The 20,484-nt window shown below is 43.3% G+C and overlaps 1 protein-coding gene across 1 annotated transcript; it reads right to left on the bottom strand.

Annotated features, from left to right (window-relative positions):
* Window positions 1-5,148: 5,148 nt before the first annotated feature.
* Window positions 5,149-8,381, bottom strand: CPRZ (oryzain alpha chain). Its single transcript, NM_001303601.1, is given in 5 exon segments — window positions 5,149-5,423; window positions 5,512-5,961; window positions 6,655-6,795; window positions 6,907-7,142; window positions 7,880-8,381. Coding segments are annotated over 5 exon segments (1,413 nt in total). The 5' UTR covers window positions 8,367-8,381; the 3' UTR covers window positions 5,149-5,324.
* Window positions 8,382-20,484: the final 12,103 nt, after the last annotated feature.

Raw genomic sequence — 20,484 nt, 5'->3', positions numbered from 1 at the left:
ATCACTACTAACTCCATCAAATCATCGACCTCGGAGGAGGCGTGCTCGTGGGTACCGACAAAGGAGCAAGACCAACAGCGACCAACTCGATGACGAACCGACAAGAGGGGAGGGAAGAGGCCGGCTTGCAATGGTAGCTTGCGGTGGTGGAAGAGGGTGCGGGGGGCGGTCGCGTCGGTGGGAGAGGTGCGGGAGTCATCCAGAGTCGGAGAGGGGAGGTGAGAGGGGTTGGTGGTACCGGAGCAAGGGAGCAAGGGGAAGGGAGGAGAGGGAAAGGAAGAGGGTTTGATGGTCGCGCGAAGTTAAATGCGGTATGAACGACAGGTGCAGCACGAACAATGATGGGGTGAGGCCACGGCGGCACAGTCGCGGGAGGAGAGGGGTTTGCGGCAGAGAAGAAGAAGCACAGGGGGGGTGTGGGGGTATGCCTTCCTTCACCTCTCTTCTTTTTTTTTCTTTCATTTTTTTTATTTTTTTTTTTTATTTTTATAAAATTATCTATATTTTATCTCATAAAATATTTCATCTCTTATTTAAAAATTTCTAATTTTATATAAAATATTATTTTGATTTATATTTTTAAAAAGTTTTGGGACTGAATTTATTATTTTTTTGACTTAAAGAGGGAGGTTGTGGGCCATCCTTATTTTATTTGTAAAGAAAAATCAAATATTTTTTTTTTTGATAAATATAGGAGATTAGATTTATTAATTTTTTAAATTTGGACCACTGTTCTGGTTAATGAGAGATTTGAATCAACTTTTTGATCCAAAATAAGAGATGCATCCAAAATTATGTTTCATTATGATTTCTATCTTTAAATGAATCAAATAATGAAAATAAAATTATTTATTTCGATTTTAATTTAGATCATGAATTAAATATTTTAAAAAATTAATTATTTTTATTTTATTTATTTTAAATTTTAATTTTAATTTTGATTATAATTTCGAGCGAACGAAATGTCCCCTTCACCTCTCATCCCATCAACCATGCAGCTCTTTTCGTTTTCTTGGAATAGTTGACTTTTTTGGCAGATATGAGGTCACCTCTAGCGTCGTTGTCTTGAATTATTCATTCCCACCAAACAAGCCAAGAATTAGGTCTGAATGAACGGTGCAGAGAGCATTTCTGCTATATTCTTATTGGAATTCGGTACGCAGAAGATGCCAAGGGGACTAGGTCCGATAGCGTAGCTCTCTCTATACCCTACCGGCTGCAAGTGCCTTCATTCTTTCCACGTGTCCCAGAAGATACCGAGGGGATAAGGTCCAATAGCATAGCTCTCCTTGCACTCTTACCGGCCAAGTCCCTTCACTCTTAGCAAAGGTCTCGTACCCTGCCCAAAGTTTCAGAATCTGTTTTGCATGGGGACCTGGGGTCTAAAATACGGACAGAAATACACGAGGAACTGCGGGCAATATTGAATGAGGTAGAAAGAAAAAGACCCGGCTTAAATAAATTGTACTGGCACTTTGATGGTAATGTTTTGATACGGTTTAATTATTATTACTGTCGATCTCTTCACCTAAAATCAGATGCTGAGATGGATGATCGAGATAGAATCATCGTTGAAGTTTCATCTGAATATTTATAAAATAAATACGTACCAAAATGACATTCTCCGATGTAGATCTTTCAATGTTCAAATCAGAAGATTGGAAAACAAGAAGAAAAGAGAGTAAAGAGTCAATTACATACTTTGAAAGATTCCGAAGTCTTAATTTATAGGAAAGAAATTTGAGTCGTATCTATTTCGAAGTTTTGATGACTTTCGGATTTGTCGCACAGATTGATTCGGAGAAAATTTTTATTTTACGGGATATTTGATCGTGGAGTTCTTCTTTATCTACACTTCCTAATTTGGAGGAAGGACAGATTATTGGCGGAAGAAATAGCTCGGGCACCGTCGATCTAGGATAGGTCATTCGAACCAATCTACAGTAGGTTGCCATGGTTGAGGTAATGAAGATTGTGGTGTGGTTGTTGATCTCTGAGTGATCTGGGATAGATCGGCCAAGGACGATCTAAGATAAATCGTCCAAGGCCGAAGAATCGAAATTAGCTACGGATGGGGTACCCAACCCATCATCACACTTGCATTCGTGTTAGGTCATCCATTTCTCATAGCTCGACAGGGACCAAGGATGTCCGAGCCAAGACCGAGGAATAGATCTACAATAATTACTATATTTATTTCTGAGATTTAGACTAAAAATTATTTGGATTCCCAATCTTTCAAAAATTATAATACGATTTATTGTGGCCAACTCTCTATCGCCTGTCATCAGTGATGAGCACCTACAAAATAACATCCACACAGATCGGATTTGTGTCCGGCGAGGATCCTCCGATGCTTAAGTCAGAAGAGAATTGGTGAATAGTAAATTTAAATGTCGAGAGTAGCAGAGCTCTGACTAGAAGTGGCTTACCAGTGCTGTTCCCTTACTTCCTTTTATAGATGAGATTGTTGTAACCGTCGGATATGGTCCGCATTTTATGGCGCTAAATCATTGGACCATAATCACGTAGTGGGTCATTAATTCCCACTAATTGCGCCATGATATGCGGTTGGTAACCGTTTGTGACGGTTATGGTATTGTGTTTATATATTTAACAGTCGGTCGTTTGACAGTCGGCCATGAAGATGGTAAGTCGGTCATAGTGAGTCGGCCATGAAGACGGTAAGTCGGCCATGAAGACGGTCGGTCGGTCATAGTGAGTCGGCCATGAAAATGGTCGGTCGGTCATGAAGATGGTGAGTCGGCCATGATGACTTTGCTTTGATCAGATGACTCTAGTTCAGCCATAATAACTTTGCTTCAGTCAGATGACTCTCGTGAGAGCTGAGTTCTGAAAGCTTCTTTCCTTCAGAGCTTCTTCTTTTGGAAAATCTTGGCTCTTCTTATGTAGGTTTGGAATAAAGACCGACCTCGAATATGAGAGCTGACATAGAATCGAGGGAAGCAACTCTGATTATCCCAACACAATTATTAATGTTACAAACACGATCTATTTAAGTCATTATTGTCGATTTTACATTACTAATCAAACAAAACCGTATAGATGTATTTTTATTCTTATGATATGGCAAGAAAAGTCCGCTTATAAGGCTAAGACATGGCATAGGAGTTGGTTGGGAGAAAAATTACCATGTCAGTAGATTATTAAGGAAAAATTCTCATCAAAATAAGAAAAAAGAGAGCTCTGGTATATATAAAAAATAATAATAATAAAAGAGAAGGGTGCTCTAGCCTGAGAGGGAACAAAATAAATTGATTCAAAAAATGATAAAACTCAAAATTTCAAATTTTTTTTATTTTTATTATTTTCTTATATTACAGAGCATCAAAAAAAATTAAGTAAAAAGATGGGTGATTAACTCAGTCAAAATATTGAAGAACTTTCATGCTATTTTTAGCTATATCATCTTCTGCAACTGTTCTTGCTAAAGCATCTTAATATCATGCTATTTGTTGCTAAATAAATTCATATAGCCATGGGTTTGATGTAGAAAATAGAAGAGACAAGATGAATAAGAAACCACTGGACTTTCAATACAAGTACTTCTATTTCGGTAATATATTTATTGCTTATCTCATTAATAGATGCTTGTATCTTCTTTCATTGTTTGAAAAGCAACATTAATGGTATTTGTATTATGACATCATATAAAGAATGAAGTAAGAAAAGTGAGAAAATTGATCCATGAAAGCAAAAAAGAGATAAAAAGGACTACTAAAACAAACCATTGTTGGAGCAAAAGTTTCATGCAACAATATTTTAATACCAAAATATTGGAATCATCCTTTAACTCTTGCTTTGTCTGCTTAGAAAATTCTTCCTACTTCCTTTTGGCTTAGAAAATTATAATGCATGGTTATCCATGCTATCCTAAGCAGCATCTTCTAGTCCAAAGAGTCTTACATCCATCTACAAGCCAAATGATCTTATGAACCATTGAAAACCAAAATGAAAAACCAAAATAAGATAATTAAACATCATGACATGCTAGCTCTTTTGTCAATGCATGTGACTGGATACTAAATCACTAGTATCGAATAAAAGTTGATATTCTTCGAATCTAGATTATTTCTACCTATGATATTCAACTCTTAGATGATCTATCAAGCCAAATATGTAGTACTGGATCATAAAATATTATAAAATATATATCTTATATACTTTTCGAGGCTTGACAATACTCTCTACCTGAGCCTCATGTATCAAAACTAAGTCATTCTGGAATTCTTTTATTTCCTTTTGTACGTTATCTAGCAACCTAAAAGTAATCTGATCCAAACTAACTTGAACTTCTATATAGTTTAATATTAGCAAAATCCGATGAATAATTGAACTAGTTTCATAATATATCTATGTAGGAGAAAAAAATAAATTACTAATCTCCTAAAATTTTGAATGAAATGCACAATCTCACCAAGGTGATTGACAATCCCCTTTAATACACTATTCTCTCTTGAACAGGAGCCTTTTTCTTCCTCATGTTTTTTTCTTTGCAAAACAGAGCTTCATTTTCTCTTGTTTTGACAGAAATTTTTCCTCCAACAAATAGTAATTTTTCCTCCCAATTATATCTCTCTACCACATCTTGCCCTATAAGCGGCCTCTTCTTGTCCCATCATAAAAAATAAGTCATCTGTACAATTCTATTTGATTAATGATGAAAAAAATTTCATTTGACTAGTGATGGAAAAGTGACAATAATGGCTTAAATGAATCACATTTATAACGCCAAGAATGATATTATAACTTTTGAAAAATTAGAGATCTAAATAATTTTTAACCTAAACCTCATAAACCAATTTAGTCATTAAGCCGTTTTGATACAAACCCTAACAGTGACCAAAGAGTTGGCCTAATATATAGACCCACATAAGGATCAACAGTGCATTCCACATTCTAATTAGCTGAAGCACCAATCTATACGTGACGTGAACGCAAGAAAAAAGAGGTAAGAATTCTCGAGGAGACCTTTGTTTGATCGAGGTAACTGCATGGCTTAAGATATCTGCCTAGTTAATTATTAACTTTGTGAACAATGAAGTAGGCACGTGAGCAGATGGACAATTGTGACAGCATTTTTAATTATCAAGTCATCTACGCCAAAAGCAAATCAATACCATCAAATTTACGCAAGAAAGAAAGTTGAGCATCATTTGATTCATCTGACTTTTGAAATTTATAGCTATGTACAATGTTGCTCATAACCAAGTCAGCAAAGACGTTCATAAAGGAGAGGAAGGATGTGGTATTTCAATACAAGCATGCTTCATTCTCTCCTCACCAACAATTCAATGATTTTCTCATGCATTAATCTTCTTGCCTCCGGCGCCCAAGAATGCCCAATGAGGTTTAGCAGGGGTGCGAGCCAGAGCCTTCACTCCAAGTGGATTGTCCTTGCTCTGTTTACTCACATCAAGCAACATACAAAATTATTAGGAAATCAACAAGTGATTTCGCATTATGAATTTGACAAGAAGAGATTTTTACCAGTTGACAAGTTCCAGCCTTCACATTGCAAACTGGGTAATCATGGGGGCAGCAGCTGTAGTGATCCTCACAGCAGGTGGCACCCTCAAGAGGGCAGCACCCCCAGGCAAAACAGTAGCGTCCATACTCATAGACACAGCAGCAGGTGGTGCTGGATGGGCAGGAGTAGTAATTGTCACAAACTGTTGGGGGACTCACAGGAGAAGGAGGGGAAGGAGCAGGCTTGGGAGGATTCTGGCCCTTCTTAGTGGGGTAAGATGGCTCGATGGCAATCCCGCACTTGCCGGTGGATGTGTTGACATTGCGCTCCATTCTGATATAGCCAGACTCTCCCCAGTCACCACCCCATGAGTTCCTCACAATCCAGTAGTCCTTGCCATTCTCAGTGCCATAGCCAACGGCAACAACACCATGGTCAAGATCAGTCCCACATCTTCCGGTGAAAATTCCCTAAAATAAACAAGAAATAAGGTTAAAATGCTTATGTCCTCTCTTCGTTTCTCATACAAGAATGATTTTTATCTGATGGACATACTGCACCCTAGTGTCATAGACTTTAAACTGCTAACAGTAACTAATCAAATGGAAACGAGTTGAGCCAACTGATTTGCATCATCAGTATCAAGAAATGTCGATACTTCATGAAAAGTTGAAAGCCACCACAAATAACCACAGCAAAAGCAAATCTGGATGTATCCCATAAAACTAATGGAAAAGGAGCTATAGAATTATCCAAGAAACTAACAGTTTCTGATAAGAGGCATGTACCACTTATACATTCAAAGAAAACAAAAAATAAGGCATACATTGGATACCTACGTGTGATTTATTTCTTGATTTCAGATATAATTTCCAGAGCAAAATAATCCAACAAGTACCTAATCAAAGCCCTCCAACATAAGAGATGCCCAACTTCATAATTCTCTAAAAGAAAAAACTTAGATCCAGCAACAGATCAATTATGAATTTAATTATTTCAACGCCTAATGATCTAAAAGGACGCCAAAAATCATTCTAGGACCCACCCACCAGAATGGTGAGGTAAATCATAACAGGGAAGGTTCAATTCAAATAAGACTCAATAAATTGATAGTACTAAGATCCATCAACACCTATCATGTGAAATAATGGGAAGATCCTCACCGAGTGGTATAGCTGGAACTCCCGGCCGCCAGCTTCAATAGCTACACTAACAGGCTGGTTTGCGACGGCCTTCTGCAGGGCCTTCTCATCATTCACAGGAACATCTTCGTACCCATCAATGGAGACAACCTTGGCGTTCTTCTGCAAGGACAAAGCAAAAAAAAAAAAAAAAAAAAAACCAATCACAACCAAAACACGAGTTCTTCCTCAAAACCAAATACAATTCTTACAGAAAATGACCGAGCAACGCACCCTGTACTGGTCGCACTTGCCATCACGAGCCGTGTAGGGGTAGTCCTCCTCGGTGTCGATACCACCATTGTTGATGATGAACTCAAAGCCATAGTCCATGAGGCCACCATTGCAGCCCTGGTTGTAGCCGTTGTCGCAGTCCACCAGCTCCTGCTCAGAAAGGGATATCAGATCCCCTGTCACGATCTTGTTGATCCCTTCCACCGCAGCAACGGTCGAGAACGCCCAGCAACTCCCTACATCACCACAAATGGTCCATCAGAATCCTTTTGTTTCCACCTCCCGAAAATGGATTCCAGGTTTCAAAATTTTATACGACGCGCTTACAGACACATCCCTTTCTCCCATAGTTATAAATTGATCTCGAAAGACTTGTAAAGATTAACCGACTAGAGATGTACCAAAATCTTAGATTTGAAAGCCAAAAAATAATAATAATAATCGATAGATTTACAAAATTATCACAGTAGTTGTTGAAACCAGGAATATTAGATGTTCTATTTTTTTAATATCAATAATTCATCCTTTGGAAGCTCCAATACGTTATCAAAACGTTACTACGAGCTTAGCAAACGGAGAGCAACACCCACATAGAACCTATGCGGACCCGCATCCGTCCATGTACGGCAGATAACATGCGTTTAGGCTACACCGGCGCAGAAATTTTTATGCTCCAATTAAATTCGGCGCACGATAAACATAGATTCAAGAAATCCGGCGAGTAATACGAAGCCTGGTACCGATTACTGTTGCGCTGGAACGCGAGTAGTTATCGTGCACCATCGATGACGACCCGAGGATCCGAGAGAAAAAGACCCCAAAGAAAACGAAAGACCAGAGGGCGGTCCAAAATACCAAAACACCCTTAAAACGGTAGGTACAACTAAAAGTCAACCGTATCCCAGCCAAGGGTAAAATAGTGATTTTATTTTACTTTGGCCGGAAGAAAGGGAAGAGACGGGGGAAAACTGACCGCAGCTGCCCTGGTCCTTGACGGCGGCGACGGCACCTTTGGCCCTCCAATCGACGGACTCCGGCAGGTCCTCGCCGGCGTTGTAACGGTAGCGGTCGCTCCCAACGCGGGCCCTCCGGCGGTGGCCGGCGGGGCGGGTGCCGAGGTAGACGGCGCGGTACTCCTCGTTGGTCATGTCGGCGAAGCGGTTGAGGCCGAGGCGGAAGGAGCGGTGGCCGGCGTCGGCGGCGGCGTTGTGGGCGTCGATGAAGAGGACGTTGTCCTTGAAGATCTCGAACCTCCGCTCCTTCTCCCCGAGCGCGTTGTACGCCCGACCGTGCTTCGCAAGCCACCCCTCGTAGAGGATCCGCATCTCCTCCTCGCTCCGTTCCAGCCCCCGCACGCCGTGAGCCTCGTCGTAGCTGATGATCGACATGTCCGGCGCGGCGGACGCGGCCGCGGCCAGGCACAAGAGGAGGAGCGCCGCCGTGGTGGCCTTCGAACCCATACCCGTAGATCAAAGGGTAGGAGAGGAGAAGGAAGGGGAAAGGTAGGGATTTTTTTCTCCACGAAAAGGGGCCCGGCGACCCTTTATAGGCGGAGGAGGGGAGATTCTGCTATGGGAGCTGGTGAATAACTCGAAAAAAAATATATTTTTTTTCTATTTTTTTAATACTTATCTTCGATAATTAATCTGGAGAAAAATAATTAAGGGCGGTGACGTACCGCATTTGGTTACCGGTAGGATAATTCGAATAAGGAGGAATTGGAAACGGGAAGAGCTGGGCCACAACCAAAGCTACCCTTCATAGCGGGGAGGAGCGGGGGAATGGTTTCTCCTCCACTCGTCGCACAAACTAACTCTGGTCTTTTCTTTGACCGGTCAACGTATTTTGGCTTTTACCTTCTGTTGTTTACGTCAGAAACATTGTGTGCAGATGGTCGCATGTAATATTTGCATGCGGGAGCATACATCTCCGTTCATGCATTAATCCACAGTAATCTTGTGTTCGTAATTTCTTTTTTTTTAAAATAAGTAGTATATTTTTAATGTTGCGTAATTGTAGGGTAGATCGGAAAGTCGGGATTCTGCCGTGGATAGTACGTGGCCAACGTCATATAGTTGACGCTAAGGAACGGAGTCTTTCTTTTTTTTTTTTTTTTGATAAGAGAACGGAGTCTTTCTTTAGTAAAGAAAGGCTGCACCATAAAATTTCAAACCTATCTGTGCATGTGAAATTCTATGCGAGTAAGTAAGATCTACCGTCCATCTTTTCAAATAAATTTACACGAGATCGTGGGAGTTTGTCTTGGCAATTCAGAGGGCATTCGAAAGAGAAATTTTACGTGAGACTAAGGACCGCAATGAGTAAGGTTTGGATCGAATGTTATATTATTTATTTTTAAATTTAAATTTAATATTTTATATTTAAATTTTATTTGATATTTAATCAGATAAAAAAAAAGATATTCATCTTTATATCCAATAGATTCAAAGATATCCACAGATAATTTATTTTTTCATATCCAATTCATATCCATCTCATACCTATTTCATATTCAAAAAAAATAAACAATCAAAATAATTTTATACATATTATCAATCAAAATAAAAATATCAATTCGACATAGAACATAATTTATAAGTTTAAATTTATAAAAATTAAATATAAAAAAATTTATAATTCAACATAAAATATATAAATAATCAAAATAATTTTATACATATTATCAATTAAAATAAAATTATCAAAAAAAAATTATAAATATATATATATTTAGATATGAGTGTGGATATTATGTATATTCGTAAGTTTGGATAAATTTTGAATTCGGATTTGTATAGAAAACAGCACTATTCGTACTTTATCCATATCCGTACTATAATTTTTGAATTTTATCCAAATTCGAATTCAAATCCAATCAAATTTTATTTTTTAATTCAAATTCGATCAAATTTTATTTTTTAAATTTAATTAAATTTAAATAAAATATATATCCATCAAATCAAATTGATTTTACTATCTCTATACGAGATTATCAGTGCTTGCCTCGGCAATTCCCAGAGGCCGTTGGAAATAGAAATAACGACGAGTCTTCCATGATTCGAGGCAGTGACCAGCGATAACCGGCTTGTTAAACTCTAGACAAGGTTCGATGCTGATAAGCAGCGTGCATGGTGCTTTATCCTGTGTAGTATATCTGTTGCCACGGTAATCTCATCCATATATTTTCTTTATACTTTCGGGGGTCACGAAAATGGATCTCTTTGTTTTTTTATTTTATTATTTTATTTTAGAATTCAAAATTATAGAATTCGTGGATAAAGTTGAGGCCCGATGGTTGGAATTCCGACGGAATTTTCTCGGACTCCACATAGCAACAGTAGAATGGCTCGCGTGAAGGCCATGAGTTTTGTAAAATAAAGAAAGACTACAACCAACGCAACTTCAGAGACACCGACTCCCTTAGTGGACCCCATGGTACGACCATAAATATCTAGCCTGGTTTCCTCTCCTCCTTAATCCACACCATTCTCAGACCCTATTTAATTATTGACTGTTAAGATTTTAATCAAATCAATTAATGATGAATTAAGAGCATCAGATGATTTATTAGATGCGGGTGAGAGTTGTTCTTAGGAATCATTTCTCTTGTATCACGGAGACATAGGTAGTTGGCAAATAATGTCATTGTCACTGTAAACTTTGTTGTATCCTTAATTGTTCAGAAGATTACACATCAATTTATTGAATTTATATGTACTAAGTGCTATTGCATAGATAAAATCGTCTTTCTTTATTTGAAGGTTGTTAAAATCTATACAGGCTTTCTAATTGATATAGAGTCTTGTTTGTCGTTAATTTAAATTCGCTTTCCTAACATTGATTAAGTCTATTTGGCGTTGACTTTTTGCTGATTTATCGCATGCTTTTTTTGGCAAACATTTATCCCATGCTTGGAAATACAATTTTGGTAGAGACCTAATTAAATTTGTTCTAGGCCATCTTGTATGCAACTAGAACTTACAAAATATGGACATGGAGGATAGATCATGTAAAGTTTTACCTTAGCTTCATATTAAGTTCATGGTGGTTTCGGTATAGTTAAGTCATGTTGCTTCATGGAAAGTAAAATAAAACTTATAATCTATCTACTTATGGTAGAAGGGCCCGATGGAGAAACCATACAAGAGATTAATGAGTTGTGTTAAGAAGCCTGCAAGTCTCATTAGGATATATAAGAGTGGTTATAGACATCTCCCCCTTGCAAAGAGGACTTCCTTACACAGGGGTAATAAACTTTAATCCATTTCAAGTCCTAATCCATCTAACTCAAATCTTAAAATATTTAATCTAAATCCTGGACCATCTCACCCAAACTCTAACCTATCACCCAACTGAAATCCTAGTCCATCAAATCCAACCTAATCCCGATCTTAGATGAAATATCCTATCCAAAAAATCTAGCTAAATCAACTTCTCTAGTTACATCTGATTAAGACCGATCAAACCCAAGCACACAGTCCCAACCAATCTAATGCTGGGTTGTGCACTTATATGAAATCAATGACATAATCGAGTGAGGCAGGTCAAGTGGATTATGGACCGACCTTAAGGATAGAAAATATTAAATTTTAAATAGGTTTAGCTCCAAATCTGATCAAAAATAAATATAATCTAAACTCGAGGCTTGGCCCATAATCAGCCATAATAGTAGGAGAAGAGATAGTTTCTATAATTCCAGTTCTCCAAGCTAACAAAGTCATTCACGAAAATGTTCTTTAACTATCATTAATTAGATTAACAACAAGAATAAAGATGTCACTGTAGCCTCCACCGGTTGCTAATATTTGGCTAGTCATGCATTAGATCACTCTGGTGTGTGTCACACAAAAATCTTTGCCTCTACACATCAATTAAGGGATATGTTTATTTTTTGGATGTTTATGGATGTATTATATCTGATATATCAAAGAAAAAACCTTCAAGCGTAAACATGCTAAATAGATTGCTAACCGACCTTCAAACTAGGGCTGAACATTGCCATATTAACCCTAATGAAATGATAAAATTGATATTTCAGTGGATACATAACTGGATTAGTCCATGGCCTGCAAAATTCTATAATCCATACAAAAGTTTGTAAACGAAGAAAAAAACATTATTCAGAACCCATCAATATTTTACTATTTTCCCTATGCACGAAGTCTCCCCTCCGGCACAATTATATTCTAGATTCATTGAAAAGGAATTCCGGTGTCAAAAAGGCTCTTGAAGTTTTAAAGTCAGGACAAGAACTAAACTCGGATAAGCCCAATTCTTTCTCGAGAAAATAGATTACCTTTAGATTACGACCCCCACTCGATTCATCAGTTTTGATTTTATGCGTTACATGGTACAATTTCAAGTTGTGCTTAGGCCAACTTGGTCCATATAGAACTAAAAAGAAAAAGAAAAAAAAATAACTTAATTTTGGAAACATTGTAGTACCATGACAGGCCTGACGTAGTAGCATGCAAGGGATGGACTCAGTGCAGTTTTTTTTAAAAAAAAAAAAATGAAATTCACTACTATCTTCCAAAATTAAAAACGAATAACTGTTAAAATAAAAAATCATAATGACCATCGAAAAAATCCAAAATAAAAAATTATTTAACTTTTTTATTTGTTCAAATTTTTTATATATAAATAATTAGGTCAAAGAGATCATCCATAATTTTTATAATTTAATTCATACCAATTTATCTAATTAATACATCCAAAAATAAGGATACAACTATTCTCATGGAGTTGATAATTTGTATCTATGCTAGATATAATGGATTTTAAATACCGGGGATGTGTCCGGTATCAAATCAAAAACATCACCAAAATTATATTCAAAACTAAAATAGAATAATTTTTAATTTCTAAATTCATCATCAAAATAATTTTTATTTAATTTTGTTTAAAATCATCCGATCCAATCCGGAACTTGCAACGTAATGATGAGGAACATGTGGCAGGGTATCGTTTCCGATCCCAACCCTAAACACGCCACTGCGTGTTTGGGCCTTTACAGCTTGACGATTTATGATTTAAAATATTCAAACGCCTGCGATGGTCAAAGCAGGTTGCGTTACGTCATGGTCCCCACTCCCCAATCAAACAAAATCGAGCTAATGCCATCTAAAATTATAAATGCATCAAAAAATTTAAAATGTATAATTGGCCCTATTTGGATTCAGGCTCAAGAAGCTCTCCATTCGAGCAAATTATTAAAAAGAGAGAGAGAGAGAGAAAGAGAGAGGAAAGAGAGGACCTCACAGGATGGGGCCTTCTGAGCATCCAAACACACGTATATACGATAAGGTATTCTATTCATTATGATCATTGAGGTGAATACGATCGAGATAAAATCATCACTAAAACTTCGTCCAACACCTACAAAATAAGATTTTACCAGTGGTGGCATTCTCCAGTGAAGATTCTTTAATGCTCAAATTAAAAGATTGGAGAACAATGAGAGGAGAGATCCATCTTGGAGTCCTGATGATCTCCAGATTTATTGCACAGATTGATTCAGAAAAGATATTTCTTTTTTATGAGAGACTCTATCGTGGAGGAGTTCTACTCTATTTAGACTTTTCTAATTTAAAGGAGGGCCGTATCTAATATGGAAATTAGCTTGACAATGAATGAGCTATGATAGATCGTCCGTGGCTGAGGTACTGGAGTCCGTGGAGCAGGTGCTTGTCCTCTCGTTGGCTGAAATAGGTCGGTTGTGTACGAGCTACTATAGGTCATCCAAAGACAAGGTGAAGCAGGATTAGATCGAGGAAGAGGGACTGCTACCAATTCAATAAGTCATACCAGGCGATCTTCATATCTGTCGTTATAATCTAGTAAATATCAATCTCCCTTAGCTTGAACCTGATTGACGTTATGTTAACTGAGATCGAGGTATGGATCTACAATAGATGCCCTCTCGAGATCGAGCTATCCATAGATCGATCGAAGAGAGTACCATTCCAAAGTCGAGGCTGATTCAGTCGAGCTGTCCTCTGCTGACACATGTCGAAGATCAGGGTCCTAAAGCGAACTGTCTTCAAATCTGAATCATCGATTCATCAGATCCACAGGAGCCATGTTCTGACCAATCAGAGGTTGCCAGTTGTCGAGCATCGATCGGAGAAGGTAAATCGATGGTAAATTGGAGTCATCCCGGACTTCTATAATAGGGCTACGTAACTTTATTTTACTGCTTCCACTGTTAAGAGAGGGGAGCTTTGGCACTTGGAGACTCTGCTAGTTGCTCGGGTAAAATCGAGCTACCGTTGTTTGTCATCCCTTGATTGCTTGGCCACCTCGTCTTTAGATCAGTTTCTCACTTCTCAACTATGAATGAGTCTAGCTCGTCCCCCACCACCTGGAGCTTGGATGACGATATTAGGAGTGTGGACCCTGAGCCCGATGTTGCCTGTTTTTTGGATAGGCCCGTGGTTTCGGACTTTGGTCCGTTTAGAATAGACTCTGTCCTCACCCCTGAGAACTTGGAGATTATTAGGCTTGTTGGTGCAAAAATCCGCTTGCGCCAGAGAAGCTGGAGTCGGGGAAGCCGCGGTCGCCGCCGGGACCTGCAAGGAAAGTCTAAACCGGAGGTGGGGTTGCTCCGGCAAGACCCTCCGATGCTCAAGTCAGTTCTCTGCCTCAACAAGAATGGAGCGCTCGAACGGAGAATTCAGCAGAGTTTTGAGATAAGAAATGAGCTTAGAGAATAACGTATCTGGGTCCCCCTTTTATAGGCGGAGGAGGTAAAGGATTGATGGCGACGTTTGTAACCGTCTGGTAGTGGGCCGCCCGTAGTCAGGGGGACTTTATTGCGAAGGGTAGTGGAGCGGAATCGTGGCTATCGTCGTAGCTCGCCACGTGGAATCAGTTGCGAGGAGTGGAGCAGCGTCCATTGTCGTGACTTGCCAACGGAGGGGAGAATCGTGCGGTATCCGTTGCTGGAAGTGGAGCAGGATCGTGGCCGTTATTGCGGCCTGCCATGAAGTAGTGGAGTCACGCAGCACCTGCCGCAGGGAGCGGAGCAGAATCATGACCGTTGATACAGCCTGTCAGAGAGTAATGGGGTCGCGCAGGGTCCGCCGCAGAGAGTGGAGCAGGGCTGCGATCGTTACTGTGGCCTGTCAGGGGTGATGGAGCAGTGCGGGATCCATTGTAGGAAGTGGAGCAGGGCCGCCAAGGGGCGCAGATCTATCGGCTGAAGCTCGACAGCGGTCGGAGTCCGGCCTCTGTAGGAATCCGGGCGGAGTCTTTCTGTAATCAAAGTTAAAGGTGAGGCCCGGCTCCCGTAGGAGTCCGGACAGGATTTACCAGCAGTTGACGTTGAGGACGGAGTCCGGCTCCCGTAGGAGTCCGGCTCCCGTAGGAGTCCGGGCGGAGTCTGCTCGCGATCGGAGTTGTCGGCGGAGTCCGGCTCCCGTAGGAGTCCGGACGCAGTCTGTTTTGCAGCCGTTGGAGTCGAGGGCGAAGTCCGGCTCCCGTAGGAGTCCGGACGAAGCTTGCCAGCAGTTGACGTTGAGGACCGAGCCCGGCTCCCGTAGGAGTCCGGGCGGAGTCCCCTTGCTGTTGAAGTCGTCGACGGAGTCCGGCTCCCATAGGAGTCCGGACGCAGTCTGTTTTGCAGCCGTTGGAGTCGAGGGCGAAGTCCGGCTCCCGTAGGAATCCGGATGAAGCTTGCCTTTAAGGTCGGCCTTGCTGGCGGAGTTGTTGATTCTGTTGAGGAGTCCGGCTCCCGTAGGAGTCCGGACGAAGCTTGCCAGCAGTTGACGTTGAGGACCGAGCCCGGCTCCCGTAGGAGTCCGGGGGGAATCCCCTTGCTGTTGAAGTCGTCGGCAGAGTCCGGCTCCCGTAGGAGTCCGGACGCAGTCTGTTTTGCAGCCGTTGGAGTCGAGGGCGAAGTCCGGCTCCCGTAGGAGTCCGGACGAAGCTTGCCTTTAAGGTCGGCCTTGCTGTTGAAGTCGTCGGTGGATTCCGGCTCCCGTAGGAGTCCGGACGCAGTCTGTTTTGTAGCCGTTGGAGTCGAGGGCGAAGTCCGGCTCCCGTAAAAGTCCGGACAAAGCTTGCCTTTAAGGTCGGCCTTGCTGGCGGAGTTGTTGATTCTGTTGAGGAGTCCGGCTCCCGTAGGAGTCCGGACGAAGCTTGCCAGCAGTTGACGTTGAGGACCGAGCCCGGCTCCCGTAGGAGTCCGGGCGGAGTCCCCTTGCTGTTGAAGTCGTCGGCGGAGTCCGGCTCCCGTAGGAGTCCGGACGCAGTCTGTTTTGCAGCCGTTGGAGTCGAAGGCGAAGTCCGGCTCCCATAGGAGTCCGGATGAAGCTTGCCTTTAAGGTCGGCCTTGCTGGCGGAGTTGTTGATTCTGTTGAGGACTTCGGCTGGGGGTATTTTATACCCAACACTAGTCCCCCTACTTCCGAGTTTGAATTTCGAACGTAGGAAGTACAGAGAGATGGGCACAGCCGAAGCCGTCCCCTCGCATCCTGTGCACTGCCGCCCCCAGATATTTTGGCATTTAATGTGTGCACGTCAGAGCCCATTTTTTGGTGAAGGCGACATGAAGAGTCTTTTCGGAACCCCTGTCGGAATGCGATCCCAAGCGTCGTGCTACGAAAATTCATGAACGATCAACCCTCGATAGCGGTGAAGGGGACATGCGGGACGCGTGGCACGCACCAGTTGGCCCAGGAACACCTGCCGCCATAACTGTGCTACGATCCGTCGGCTATTTAAACCCCCTAATCTCCCTTCATGGCTTCATCCTGTCGATAGGATGGTACCTTTCTTTCACCTTAGAGCCTAGCTACTCAGCTACTTCCTTTGCACCAGTCCCAGCCTTCTTCAGCTCTCCACTTCTTCTCTGAGGGTTCCCACACCATGTCTTCTACCCCGGAGGCCCTCCTTGAAGGGATATCTAGGGCTTGGAGGAGAACAGCGGCCGGTGAGGATCCCCGTCGTTTCAAAGGAGGCTCAAGGAAGAATTCCTTCAACAACAGGGGTTTAATAACAGGGGCCGCCGGTAAAGTTATTCTGCCCGAGAATTTTGGAGTAGCAAGGCGGGGTGATACCGGTCAAGAGGGCAGAGCCGCTGTCACAAGCTGTGTCGGGATCCTTGATGCCGCCGGGGCCGAGGGACCAGAAGCGGTCGGCGTCGATGGTGGGGCAGTGGAACTTGTTGCGGGGACGGTGGAAGTAGCGCATGCCGACCTTGCCGGAATATTTTGGGTGGCGGCTGTCGCGGAGCATTCGGAGGCGGAGCATATCCTTGACATCACCGCTGCCTCCAAAGTGACTCCGACTCTTCTTGAAACAGGTCTTCGTCACTGCCGCCGTTGCCTTTACAGCCCCCGGGAATCTATCCCACCCTTTTCCCCCTAGGGTTGGGACTTCGGAGATGGAGTGAAGTGAGACGGGACGAGAGCAGATAGGTCTGCTACACGCACTGGAGAACGCGACTGAGGAGGACAGAGACGGGAAGAGGAGTTCGTAGCTTGGAGCGGCCTCCGATATATCCTTTCCAAGCCATATTCGCGAGGCTCGCAATGATGTATATCTTTTTTTTTTTTTCCCGACCCACCGGGACTTGTAACGTATATATTATTAAATGAAGAGGAAACTTTGTTACCTTGTCTGTACCTTGCATCGAATAGTTGTCTGTCGAACTTCTTCATTTTCCTTTTGTCTTTTTCACGTCGTCTTAAGGTCATCAACGACCTCTTTTATTCGTGCAGGGTTGTTATTTGCCGAGCTCCTTTTCGACTTTTACACCGTTCGAAGATACCCGGTTGTCATTCTGTCAATGGCTGCAGGTTCGCTTGGGGTCATTCGGGTCCGGGGTCCCTCCCAAGGTTTGAATTCGAGGATCCGAGCCTCTGTCACCCTCGGGCGCTGTTTGTTTTCCAATCGTCACTGTTGCAATCCATTGCCTTCTTTTTTCGCTTGGAGTCTTCCTCCGCTAAAGCCGAGGCGAAGTTCGGCTCCCGTGGGAGTCCGAACGGAGAATCTCTCTCGAAGTTGGAGTTGTGGGCGGAGCCCGGCTCCTGTAGGAGTCCAGGCGGAGCCTTTCTCGGCGTCGTGGACAGAGCCCGGTTCCCGTAGGAGTCGGGGTGAAGTCTTCCTGTAATCAAAGTCATAGGCGAAGTCCAGCCCCCGTAGGAGTCCGGACAAAGCTTACCGGCAGTCGCTGTTGTCGGCGGAGTCCGGCTCCCGTAGGAGTCCGGGCGGAGTTGTCCTGTAGTCGATGTCGGTGATGGAACCCGACTCCCGTAGGAGTCCGGGCGGAGCCGTCATGTAGTCAAAGTCGGTGATGAAGCCCGGCTCTTGTAGGAGTCCGGGCTGGGCTTACCACCGGTCGAAGTTGCTTAAGCTAGGGCAAGGCTTTCCTCTTGGGGGGGGCGCATATGGGCGTTGCAGGGCCTCTCCCCCCATCCGGTCTAAAAGAGCCGGGCCTTTAACTTTGTTCATGTTAGGACGAGGTCCTCCTCCTGTTCCTGACATGGCTGCGGGGGCACATATGGGCGTTGTAGGGCCTCTCCCCCCATCCGGTCTGAATGGAACCGGGCCTTCGACTTTGTTCAAGTTAGGACGAGGTTCTCCTCCTGTCTCTAACAAGACTGTGGGGGCACATATGGACATTGTAAGGCATCTCCCTCCATCCGGTCTAAATGGAACCGGGCCTTTGACTTTGCTCAAGTTAGGGCGAGGTTCTCCTCCTGTCCCTAACAGGGCTGTGGGGGTACATATGGGCGTTGTAAGGCCTCTCCCCCCATTCGGTCTAAATGAAACTGGGCCTTCGACTTTGCTCAAGTTAGGACGAGGTTCTCCTCCTGTCCCTAACAGGGCTGTGGGGGCACATATGGGCGTTGTAAGGCCTCTCCCCCCATCCGGTCTAAATGGAACCGGGCCTTCGACTTTGCTCAAGTTAGGGCGAGGTTCTCCTCCTGTCCCTAACAGGGCTGTGGGGGCACATATGGGCGTTGTAAGGCCTCTCCCCCCATCCGGTCTAAATGAAATCGGGCCTTCGACTTTGCTCAAGTTAGGGCGAGGTTCTCCTCCTGTCCCTAACAGGGCTGTGGGGGCACATATGGGCGTTGTAAGGCCTCTCCCCCCATCCGGTCTAAATGGAACCGGGCCTTCGACTTTGCTCAAGTTAGGGCGAGGTTCTCCTCCTGTCCCTAACAGGGCTGTGGGGGTACATATGGGCGTTGTAAGGCCTCTCCCCCCATCCGGTCTAAATGGAATCGGGCCTTCGATTTTGCTCAAGTTCGGCCTCCTCTGGGATGGTGCACTCTACTATGAAATCTGCCAATATTTGGGCCTTTACTGCTGGTCTAGGTCTGTAGTTGATGTCGAATTCCGTGAGCTCGATCACCCATTTTGCCATTCTTCCGGAGGCGTCAGCCCGGTGCAAAATCGTCTTGATCGGTTGATCGGTGAGTAGCGTCACGGTGTGCCCTTGAAAGTAGGGTTGGAGCCTCCGAGCTGCAACCAACAAGGTATAGGTCAGTTTTTCTAATTTGGTGTACCTGCTCTCGGCGTCCCTTAGCGCGCGGCTAATGTAGTAGACTGGTCGCTGGACTTTCGTTTCTTCTTTGACAAGGACGGCCGCAAGGGCCATGGGAGAGGCCGCCAGGTATAAGAATAATTCGTCCCCAGGTTCAGGCTTTGCCAGCAGCGGGGGTAAGCTGAGGTAGTTTTTTAATTCTTCGAATGCCTGTTGGCATTCAGAGCTCCAACAGAAGTTCTTCGGCTGCTTGAGGGTTTGAAAGAAGGGCAAACATCGTTCAGCCGACCTCGCGACGAAGCGATTAAGAGCCGCTATCCTCCCTGTGAGGCACTGAACCTCCTTGATCGACTTTGGGGCTGTCATCTCTTGGATAGCACGAATTTTCTCTGGATTGGCCTCAATCCCGCGCCTTGATACCATGAAGCCCAGGAATTTCCCTGAGGTTATCCCAAAAGCGCATTTAGTTGGGTTCAGCTTTATTCAGTACTTTCGAAGAGCGCCAAAGGTTTTCTCGAGGTCGGCGACATGATCTCTGGAGGACTTACTTTTTACAAGCATATCGTCTACGTAGACCTCCATATTTCGGCCGATCTGCTCTTTGAAAATTTTGTTCACCAGCCGTTGGTAGGTTGCGCCCGCATTCTTGAGGCCGAATGGCATGACCCTGTAGCAGTAAAGGCCGCGATTAGTGATGAAAGCTGTCTTTTCTTCATCTTCTGACGCCATTCTAATTTGATTATAGCCGGAGAACGCATCCATAAAAGTGAGGAGCTCATGGCCTGAGGTAGCGTCAACCAGTTGGTCGATTCTGGGCAGGGGGTAGCTATCCTTTGGACAAGCCTTATTCAGCTTTTTGAAGTCTATACACATCCTCCACTTGCCGTTTGCTTTCTTGACCAAAACAACATTGGAAATCCAATCAGGATAATTGACTTCCTTAATGAATCCGGCCTTGAGAAGCTTATCCACTTCCTCAGCTATCGCCCTCTGCCTCTCTGGGGCATGATTCCGGATTTTTTCTTTTGTCGGTCGATGCTTAGGATCGACCGCTAGACGATGTTCCATGACTTCCGTGTCAA

This window comes from Elaeis guineensis, chromosome 1 (assembly GCF_000442705.2).
Source record: "Elaeis guineensis isolate ETL-2024a chromosome 1, EG11, whole genome shotgun sequence".
Lineage (NCBI taxonomy): Eukaryota > Viridiplantae > Streptophyta > Magnoliopsida > Arecales > Arecaceae > Elaeis > Elaeis guineensis.
Note: the sequence above shows the minus strand (reverse complement) of the source record. Positions and strands in the feature narration are given on the sequence as shown.